At 38.8% G+C, this 11,037-nt stretch overlaps 2 protein-coding genes across 4 annotated transcripts; one reads left to right on the top strand and one right to left on the bottom strand.

Moving 5' to 3' along the window:
• Positions 1 to 531: 531 nt before the first annotated feature.
• On the top strand, positions 532 to 6,594 carry bcl2l16 (BCL2 like 16). 2 transcript variants are annotated; one of them, XM_067394093.1, is made up of 3 exons: positions 532 to 663; positions 4,076 to 4,673; positions 6,334 to 6,594. In XM_067394093.1, the coding sequence occupies exons 2-3, from the start codon at positions 4,206 to 4,208 to the stop codon at positions 6,463 to 6,465; spliced, it is 600 nt and encodes a 199-aa protein (XP_067250194.1). In that variant the 5' UTR covers positions 532 to 663; positions 4,076 to 4,205; the 3' UTR covers positions 6,466 to 6,594. The 2 variants fall into 2 exon arrangements, with proteins under 2 accessions (XP_067250194.1, XP_067250195.1); XM_067394094.1 differs by lacking the exon at positions 532 to 663 and adding an exon at positions 685 to 803.
• Positions 6,595 to 7,588: 994 nt separating this feature from the next.
• Positions 7,589 to 10,590, bottom strand: tubb2b (tubulin, beta 2b). 2 transcript variants are annotated; one of them, XM_067395512.1, is made up of 5 exons: positions 10,439 to 10,541; positions 9,272 to 9,308; positions 9,078 to 9,186; positions 8,879 to 8,989; positions 7,589 to 8,796 (listed from the first exon to the last, which is right to left on the bottom strand). In XM_067395512.1, exons 2-5 carry the CDS (start codon positions 9,275 to 9,277, stop codon positions 7,736 to 7,738), a joined length of 1,287 nt encoding a protein of 428 aa, XP_067251613.1. In that variant the 5' UTR covers positions 9,278 to 9,308; positions 10,439 to 10,541; the 3' UTR covers positions 7,589 to 7,735. The 2 variants fall into 2 exon arrangements, with proteins under 2 accessions (XP_067251613.1, XP_067251612.1); XM_067395511.1 differs by lacking the exon at positions 9,272 to 9,308 and having other exon boundaries at positions 10,439 to 10,590.
• Between the last annotated feature and the right edge of the window lie 447 nt (positions 10,591 to 11,037).

Below are 11,037 nucleotides of genomic sequence, written 5' to 3' on the forward strand. Positions count from 1 at the left end.
CAGAACCCAGTTTAGGTCAGATTACTACGGAAGAGGATTAGGGCCAAGCAATAATACAATTTCGAGAAAAAAGTCGAGATAAAATGTTGAGAATAAACTTATTAAATTACGAGAATAAACTCATTAAATTATGAAAAAAAAGTCGTTAGATTATGAGAACAAACTTGTTAAATTATGAGAAAAATGCCGTTAAATTTCGAGAAAAAAAGTCGAGATAAAATGTTGAGAATAAAGTCATTAAATTATGAGAAAAAAAGTTGTTAAATTACGAGAACAAATTCGTTAAATTAAAAATTTCCAAATTAAAAGCCATAAAACCCCTTTAAATATATTGTTCAATTTCAATGCAAAGTAGCCTGATATTACTCTGGAGCTTTAAGTTATAGACAAACACACCGTGCGGGCACTGAATGTGGGTTATGTTCCTGCATGTTGAGTATTTATAGCTGTACCCATGCAGGACAGTGTCATGTCCCAAAGGACTGAGCATGCTTTTCTGTATCTGTTACAGACAAGGGAACTAAATATAGTCCGAGCCGGACAACAGCATGCAAATCTCACAGACCTCGACTCACTCTAGAGAATCTCCACATTGTCCTTGGGTCAGCTGTTAACCAATCCTAATTGTTTGGTTATGGCATGATTCACATCTGCTCAAGAAGGGTGAGTCACTGGGCCTTCACTGCAGTGTGTGTGAATTTGATATTTCTTTTCATTAATGATCGTATCAGTAACGCAACAATCTGGACATAAATGAAGTGCTTCTGCTGATGATAATCTGATGGTCTAAAACTTTTCGTCAGGTTAAGATGTTTTATTTCCTTTAATGTTAGACCTTTTTATAGTGAGGTCAAATGCAATCAAGAGTTTAAGGAATATTCTTCTTCTTTTTTTTAAAGTCTAGTTTACAATACAAATGCCAAGTTCTTAGAAATGTACTTTTTGTATTCATATTGGGTTTGAAAACGTTTATACCATTTTCAAGAAAAGAACTTTAATGATGGTTTGAAGTAAAAAAAGTATTGATATTTTTTTTTACACCAACAATGAATGCACATCTCATTAGTTTTAAATATAATTTTCAATGTGGAAAGTTTTATTTTTTATTTTTTTATATCATTAATTAATAACTTTTTGGGGAGTAGCACCATTTAATTTTACGCCACCATTGTACAACTGAAACTAACATTGTCACATAAAGGTCAGATTTGCTGATGTTTTAAGAGAATTATTGACCTTTATAAACAGTCATGTTGTGCAGTCATGGTCTGCATGAGCACTTTCTGTGATATCATTTCCTGTTTTATTTTTTGCATGTTGGTCACACCACAAGCAGTTTCGTAAACAACAACTAAGAAATAATAATAAAAGCCAGTAACTACTTGATAGTATTCAAGAATTTAATTTAAAAAATATCAAAATGTATTTTAATACAGAAATTTAAACGGACGTTATAGAAGATGTGTACTAGGAGTGTGACGAGACACGAGATTAAGTTCACGAGAATGAGATGAGATTTTTACACACTATTTTTAAGAAATCCTCATTGATCCTCAAAAAATTGTCTGCAGGTGTATTTGAAATATTTTAACTAATCATCTTGTAATGAATGTCATTTCAATTCTACTTTCTGAGGATGAATTATCATCAATACTCAAGCACTGTAAAAGGTTTTGCCACAAACTCAACTGACTGGCTTCTCTCCTTTCATACGAGTCTCTTCAGACCTTGCTGTACATGATTTATGAGCTTCTACAACTTCTGACCTCCTAACTGAACTCCTTTCCACAAAATTGATCATAGAAATAAAAACAGTATAAATAAAAATGAATAACACAGTTTTCTCTTATTAAGTGCAAACAATAAGCGCAGCCATAATCAAAGTACTCTCTCAGTATTCAAAGTGCAAATGAAGACCAAATTTTTCTCCAAGCATGAAACAAAGCTTGGTTAAAACTACACATCCCAGCCTAAGATAGCTTTCAGACAGGGAGATATTTGCATGCATGTACAAGATAAGACATTTGTCAGATGCTTAGGCTCAGTTGTGCAACGAATCCTCCGCTATGGTCTTGTCAGTCATCTCGACACGTGATCAGTGAACTCTGATTCCTGCTGCACTACATACGATTCTGCTGCTCATGTTGGATGAGCTGGATGGGATTGAAATGACCGTTATCCAACTGAATGAAATGGTTTTTATTTCTATAAAAAGCAAAACGACAGTGGAGGCGTAATGTTAAAGTAGCGGTGGCATATTCTGTTTCAATTTCACCCTCATACTCAGTTTACATGTACACTTGTCATTCAGATTAAAATCATTCCGATTGGAAGATTTAGTTTACATGAGAATTATGAGAGATTTTCAATACGAATTACTCTGTGACATGCGCACATTAGCCTATGTCCTGTTTTCCACCTTTTATTCCTGTCAACATGGAGTTCCATTATTTCTCATGTGCGCTATTTTTATGTAAAGTGTTGCTCTTAATAAAGCAATAGCGTGAATTTGTAGCATATTACTGCTGTAAGTATGGGGAAAAGACGAGCGCAGGAAGCTGACCTTTTCAGTGGCTGTGCATCTCTAAGGAGCATCGTGTGGATGAAGGTCCATAGTAATGACGACCCCTGACCTCTTGACGTGATGAAGTAGATGCAAAGTAATCGGTTTTAAAGGGTTAGTTCACCCAAAAATGAAAATAATGTCATTTATTACTCACCCTCATGCCGTTCTACACCCGTAAGACCTTCATTCATCTTCAGAACACAAATTAAGATATTTTTGATGAAATCCGATGGCTCAGTGAGGCCTCCATAGGGAGAAATGGACACTTCCTCTCTCAAGATCCATTAATGTACTAAAAACATATTTAAATCAGTTCATGTGAGTACAGCGGTTCAATATTAATATTATAAAGCGACGAGAATATTTTTTGTGTGCCAAAAAAACGAAATATCGACTTATATAGTGACGGCCGATTTCAAAACACTGCTTCAGGAAGCTTCGGAGCGTTATGAATCTTTTGTGTCGAATCATGATTCAGATCGCGTGTCAAACCGCCAAACTGCTGAAATCACGTGACTTTGGTGCTCCAAATCATGATTCGACACACTGATTCATAACGCTCTGAAGCTTACTGAAGCAGTGTTTTGAAATCGGCCGTCACTATATAAGTCGATATTTCGTTTTTTTTTGGCACACAAAAAATATTCTTGTGGCTTTATAATATTAATATTGAACCACTGTACTCACATGAACTGATTTAAATATGTTTTTAGTACATTAATGGATCTTGAGAGAGGAAATGTCATTGCTGGCTATGCAGGCCCCACAGAGCCATCGGATTTCAACAAAAATATCTTAATTTGTGTTCCGAAGATGAATGAAGGTGTGGAATGGCATGAGGGTAAGTAATAAATGACAGAGTTTTCATTTTTGGGTGAACTAACCCTTTAACACATTTACATGGCAGAGTTTTCCCACCCCTCTCAAACCGATTAGAATTTCATTCAGTTTGGGCATTTATATTCTGATTGAGGTGTTTAAATGGAGCATTTTCATTCGGATTGGACTTTTAAACCGATTAAACGCACCTAGTCATGGCAACATTGCACAAGACAGATTTTCACCTCGATGAAAAATCTCGTCACACCCCTAATGTGTACTGAAGTCACTGCCTGCAATGTAATTTGTAATAAATTAATACATAGGACAAAAAAAGAGTGTTACGTCATTGACGCAGAGACATAAGGAAAGTGTTTCTCAATCAGGAGCCAGTTGGCGCCCAATAAGTTTGCCAAACTGAACAGCCAATCAGAGTGATCTTTCTCACCCACGGCATCAACGCCGTTTCAACATGCTGAATTGAGCAAAGTCCTGCCGACATGAGCCCGATTACAGCTGATATGTGGAAAACACAGCAAAAACTACCCCGACAGACATGGTTTGGTGTGCCCCGGCCCTTAGACTGGAAGACCTGAATATTGTCTTGGCTCTTGGAGTCTAAAAGGTTGAGAACCACTGATATAAGGTTTATCTGAAGCATCTGATCTTGCATTTTCTTTTATTCCCAAGGAATTGGATTATCAGAACAGGCAGTTTATGTAGATGATCAATGGAAAGTGACCTTTACGTCTAACATGAGTGGGTGCTAAAGAAAGACACCGTGACATTGACATTGGTGCTTTAGCTGCTTATTGTTGTGATGGGACTGTCGGATAATGCTGTGATCGGCCGAGGCCTGAACAGTCCTGACCCGCTGGTACGTGAGGCCTATTTGATGGCGTACGACTATATCAACTATGTGACGGCCAAACCTGGCGTCCCATTGGGTGCAGCACCATCCCAAGCCACGGCCGCCCTGCGTCACGCTGGAGATGAGTTACTCGCTCGCTTCCCAATCTTCTTCCGCCGCTGGCCGCGTGTTTTCCAGGACGTGACGGACCGAACGGCCTGCTCGACCCTGATTTCCATCCTGGACGAGCACTTTGCACCCACACGACGTAGAGAGCTGGCCTGGAGCGCCGTGCTGTCCGTGTTTGTCCTAGCTGGTCAGCTGGCACTGCACTGCCAGGAAAGGGGCATGTCTGCTACCCTGCCCCAGATTCAGGAGTGCGTGGGTAGCTACGTAGAGAGGGTCATCTGCCCGGAGATCAGGGACAGAGGAGGATGGGTAAGTGTCAAGGGTCAAAAGATGTTTTGTGTTTTCCCCTTTGGTTCCTGTCTGAATCATTATGATGATTCATTAATGTCAGCAGATGCTTGTTTCACTGAGGCAGGTGTTTCAAAAATACTAGGTAAGTGAAATCTGGAAGAGGCTGTGGAGAAAGATCCGCTCTCCTGCAGAATTGGAACGACACATTTAAATATTTTGGAAATTAGTTTGTGCTATTAGTTTAACGCACTGTAACAAACAGATTTCTCATGCTAACCTTCATGGGACATACTTTATTATCATACCTATCATCACTCTCATGAATTGAGCATGTGAAAAATTCTTTATTAGAAAAGATTTAGTGCTGCAGTTAACTGCACTGGAAAAAAGAAATAACTGTTTATTTACCTTATTTTTAAGGTAACACTGGGCGCATCCTTTTTTACCTGAATGTTGTCATGAGAAATTGGGTCCTCCCTTTAAATCAGGTCTCCACAAACTATCGGTTAATGATTATCCTAAGTATATACGAATTATATTAATTTAAAATGCACATAGCTTACTATAAAATGTGTAAAGAAACAAATTAGTGCATAGTTAAACCAATTGAACGTAATTTCTTAAACTTAATAAACTGTTAATTAATAAATAATAATAATAATAGGCTATTAAGTGAATAATTGAACATCATTAATTTATTTTATTTATATCTGAAATATTCAGACATTTAACACATAATATATTAAAGGGTTAGTTCACCCAAAAATGAAAATAATGTAATTAATTACTCACCCTCATGTCGTTCCACAACTGTAAGACCTTCGTTAATCTTCAGAACACAAATTAAGATATTTTAGTTGAAATCCAATGGCTCCGTGAGGGCCTGCATTGGGAGCAATGACATTTCCTCTCTCAAGATCCAATAAGGTACTAAAAACATATTTAGATCAGTTCATGTGAGTACAGTGGTTCAATATTAATATTTTAAAGCGACGAGAATATTTTTGGTGCACCAAAAAAACAAAATAACGACTTGTATAGTGATGGCCGATTTCAAAACACTGCTTCAGGAAGATTTGGAGCATAATGAATGAGCGTATCGAATCATGATTCGGATCGCCAAAGTCACGTGATTTCAGCAGTTTGGCGGGTTTGACACGCGATCCGAATCATGATTCGATACACTGATTCATTTATGCTCCGATGCTTCATGAAGCAGTGTTTTGAAATCAGCCATCACTAAATAAGTCGTTATTTTGTTTTTTTGCCGCACAAAAAATATTCTCGTCGCTTTATAATATTAATATTGAACCACTGTACTCACATGAACTGATTTAAATATGTTTTTAGTACATTAATGGATCTTGAGAGAGGAAATGACATTGCTGGCTATGCAGGATTTCATCAAAAATATCTGTGTTCTGAAGATGAACGAAGGTCTTACGGGTGTGGAACGGCATGAGGGGGAGTAATTAATGACAGAATTTTCATTTTTGGGTGAACTAACCATTTAAGCCCATCTCTGAGTTTACTGCAGTTACTCTTTAGCCATAGCAACTAATGAATAGGAAGTCTCGCACATTCACAGGAAATAGCTTACTTCCGCGGTGCAAAATAAGGTGGATACTTATTTATTGTAAGTTGTTATTACATATCTGACTTTGTGTTTTGTTCTTAGTCAGGTTTTGTCAGTCGTTTTGGCCAGAAGCAGAATCTTGAAGACCAGGTGATGCGGGTGTGCTGTTGGTCTCTGCTCTTGCTGTGTTTTGGGATCTTTTCCTACTTTGTATGGACGAGAAGGAAAACTTAGACAACAGCGCCATCTGCTGAGTAAATGTAATAAGGACACTCATGGTTCACATGGTTGTGTAAGATTACTAATATGGTTTTGAAGCTTTAAACCCAAATTGTTATATAAATTGTGAAGAATAAAACTTCCTTTGTTCATAATTACAATTTTTTTTTTTTGCTGCACGTGACTGAAATGTTTCTCATTATCTCCCTTTGATATTTAAGGGTTTATTTGCTCTAAAATGAAAATTGGTTACCATCATTCTTCAGAATATCGTTTTTTTTTTTTGCAGAATAAAGTCGCTTGTAGAGGAGGATGAGTAAATGATACTTAATTGCCTGAAATTAGCAGTGTAGAGTAATAAATTATGTGGCATTTTTATTTTGCTTTTTACACACACACACACAAAAAAAGTATTTTCAAAGCCAATGTATGTTCAAACTCCAATAAAATGGCTTATAAACATCCACCATGGAGTTATGATACATAAAAAATATCAAAAGAAAATTGGATTTAACATTTCAGGTCTCTACATAACTACCACATGCGTTATTAGTTTTGGGTGATGAAGGTGATTGCACCAAGTACAACATGGATCAACATACCAATCAACCAATCAGGTTTGAGGGACAAGTTTACCATTTATGTCAAGTTTAGGCTTACAACCTGGGTAAGCTGCTTCTACATCAGTGTTATTCAACTATCATTTCCCTCTGATTTTAGGGATGTTATGGGTAGGGTTAGGTTTAGGGGTTGGGAAAAAGGACTAAATTTTCAGATAGGAATGTTCCAGGATCAACAAAATATGGCAAAATCAATGAACCCTTATTAAAATGTTTAGTATTTGTTTTATATAGAAATGAACATCAAGACTGAAGTAAAACACTTTATTTCATGTTAGTAGCTACTGTTGATGTTCTTCTAATAATGTGTGGGAAAGTTATGACTGGAAGATTATCAAACTTATGACTGGTAACATAAATATACTTTGGCACGAAATGGTGTTAACTCAACCAGTGATGTCTGGAGGCAATCCCAACAGGTTTGACAAGGATCTGTCAGTGTATGTGACCCGTGAAGTATGAGGATGGGTTCAAAATATTTTCATTCACAAGTGCAAAGTGATTAAATAAAGACGACGTATTAACAGAAGAAAAAGCCTTTTAATGACATCTGTACAAACAAGAGGCAAGAACAGAACAAGAAAATTGAACTTTGGAACATTTTTTTTATCTTGTACAGGAGCAAAATGATACAGCCTGAAAAACGACACTTATATTAGAGAGATTTAAGCCAGCTCCTCTTCTCCCTCCTCCTCAAACTCGCCCTCCTCCTCTGCAGTGGCGTCCTGGTACTGCTGGTACTCAGACACCAGGTCGTTCATGTTGCTCTCGGCCTCGGTGAACTCCATCTCATCCATACCTTCTCCTGTGTACCAGTGGAGGAAAGCTTTGCGCCTGAACATGGCTGTGAACTGCTCGGATATGCGCTTGAAGAGCTCCTGGATGGCCGTGCTGTTGCCGATGAAGGTGGCTGCCATTTTGAGCCCACGGGGCGGGATGTCGCAGACAGCGGTTTTGACGTTGTTGGGGATCCATTCCACAAAGTAGCTGCTGTTCTTGTTCTGAACGTTGAGCATCTGCTCGTCCACCTCCTTCATGGACATGCGGCCGCGGAAGATGGCGGCGACTGTGAGGTAGCGTCCATGACGTGGGTCGCAAGCGGCCATCATGTTCTTGGCGTCGAACATCTGCTGTGTGAGCTCCGGCACGGTTAGGGAGCGGTACTGCTGGCTCCCCCTGCTGGTGAGAGGTGCGAAGCCAGGCATGAAGAAGTGGAGACGAGGGAAGGGCACCATGTTGACTGCCAACTTGCGCAGATCTGCGTTGAGCTGGCCGGGGAACCTGAGGCAGGTGGTGACGCCGCTCATGGTGGCGGAGACGAGATGGTTGAGGTCACCGTATGAGGGTGTGGTGAGTTTGAGTGTGCGGAAGCAGATGTCGTACAGCGCTTCGTTGTCGATGCAGTAGGTCTCGTCTGTGTTTTCGACCAGCTGGTGGACAGACAGTGTGGCGTTGTAGGGCTCCACCACGGTGTCAGACACCTTGGGCGAGGGCACCACGCTGAAGGTGTTCATGATGCGGTCGGGATACTCCTCACGGATCTTGCTGATGAGGAGGGTGCCCATGCCGGAGCCGGTACCTCCACCCAGAGAGTGGGTGAGCTGGAAGCCCTGAAGGCAGTCGCAGCTCTCGGCTTCTTTACGAACAACGTCCAGGACGGAGTCAACCAGCTCCGCTCCTTCAGTGTAGTGGCCTTTAGCCCAATTGTTTCCAGCACCACTCTGACCTGTCAAAGTAGTTAAAATATTTAAAACATGTTAATCTTGAATAAATATATGGCATTTCATCTAACTAATAACAATACCCACCAAAGACAAAGTTGTCTGGCCTGAAGACCTGACCGAAGGGTCCGGATCTCACGGAGTCCATGGTTCCAGGCTCCAAATCCACCAACACAGCACGGGGCACGTATTTGCCTCCTAAAACATTATAAAACAATATGGTTTAATATATTAAAGATAAAAATGTCTACCATAACGTGTTGGTTGTATTGATATGTGGACGTACCTGATGCCTCATTGTAATAGACATTGATCCTGTCCAGCTGGAGGTCGCTGTCACCATGATATGTGCCGGTGGGATCAATACCATGTTCATCACTGATAACCTCCCAGAACTGTAGGATATAATAATTAATATAAGTGACTTGTGTAGCTGGGATAGTTCACCCTAAAATGAAAATTCTGCCATTATTTACTCACCCTCATGTTGTTCTAAACCTGCATGAAGTTCCTTCTTCTGTTGAACATAAAGGAAGATAATTTGAAGAATATGCGTAACCTTTTGACTTCCATAGTATAGAAAACAAATACTATGAAAGTCGATGAGGACCAGAAACTGTATGGTTACATTCTTCAAAATATCTTGTTTTCAAGAAAGAAAATCATACAGGTTTGAGGGTCAATAAAGACGACAAAATTCTCATTTTTGGGTAAACTATCCTTGCTACAGGCAACAATTAACAACGATGTTATCAGTAATTAATGTCAGATTTAAAATTAACAATGTATGAGTTCATATTGTGCACTGAAATATTTATTTAAAACTGATGTTTTTCAAATATTCACCGAGTGGGCTTTACAAAATACGCCAATTGTTCACAAACTCCCACGCAGATTCCACATTAACATGCATTTAGGCCTCATAAGTTGAATACAAAATCGTTGGCACATCATCTGCGCTTTTACACATAATAACTTAATTTGTTTCAGCATCACAAACAACTGAACGTGTTTGAATTGCTCCCGCGCAATTCTCGCGCGCGCGGCACGCGCACCGGTTGGCTGACATCCATTTCCGGCGCGTTCATACCCTAATCGATTTAATGGGGCCTAAATTTCGGAAATAATGAAATATATATTTGAGTTAAAAGGTCAATTCTATTATATTTTAGTTTTTTTAATATTTAGTGCGATTATTTAGTTAAAAAATCTGGGATGTGGCTGTTTTTAGACTGCGCGTAAACGTTCACTTCCTTTTGTCGCACTGCAGTGAATCTCACAAAGGGAAGCTCCAGACAGACGCCGGCGAGGACGAACAGTTGGCATCAAAATATCTCCCTTTTTTTGGGCAATTACTCAATTTAATCGTCTTTGAAAATCTTCCAAGCGTTTCACAATGTAACAAAATAAAACTCAAACGAGGAAGCACATGGATGACCTAGATTTCATTCAAACGAGATCAGAATTTCCTTTTATGCGGCTCGTATTGGATTATACAGCACAAAAGAAAAAATAATAACGATTAGATTGACTAATTAGATTAGATTTCTATACATATTCTGTTCTATAAATACTATATTAAATATTAACCCCAAAAACAACAGCAAATTTCGATTTAAAAAACAAAAAACAAAAAAAAAAACAGACCTTGGCTCCAATCTGGTTACCGCATTGTCCGGCTTGAAGATGCACGATTTCCCTCATTTTCACTTTTGAGTGATAAGATTTCAGAAGGTGGTTAACCTTTTTCTTTCTTCAACTGGTTGGGACTGGAGACTTCCCCCATATAAATAGACTCCTCACCCCCCCCGCCCCGGACACAAGGTTAGTATGTATCAGCACACCATTAGCTGTAGTTCTAACGCCCGCCCACAAACGACATTCTGCCCAATCACAGAAGAGCACGAGAATGCTGATTGGCCCTCAACCACTGTCAATCAAATTTGATGTCAACGTATGATTTTCTACGGCAGCACTTTTTGTAAAAAAAAAAAAAAAAGAAAGAAAAAAAGAAAAAAAAAGGGAAGAAACGAAAATACTTGAAATACCACTGAAGCAAAGCTCTATAATGAAGCTGTAAATGTTCGAAAACACTTCTTTGTTTATGTCTCTGAAACGTTGTGTGTGCCAAGGCTTAGTATAATAACAGGAAGTAAAATGTAACATTTTATTTACAGGCAAAAATATCATAACATAAATAGAAAAATGTATAGAATATTTAATAAACACAGAATATCTCAGTACCC

The sequence above is a fragment of the Chanodichthys erythropterus genome, chromosome 9 (genome assembly GCF_024489055.1).
Source record: "Chanodichthys erythropterus isolate Z2021 chromosome 9, ASM2448905v1, whole genome shotgun sequence".
Taxonomy (NCBI): domain Eukaryota; kingdom Metazoa; phylum Chordata; class Actinopteri; order Cypriniformes; family Xenocyprididae; genus Chanodichthys; species Chanodichthys erythropterus.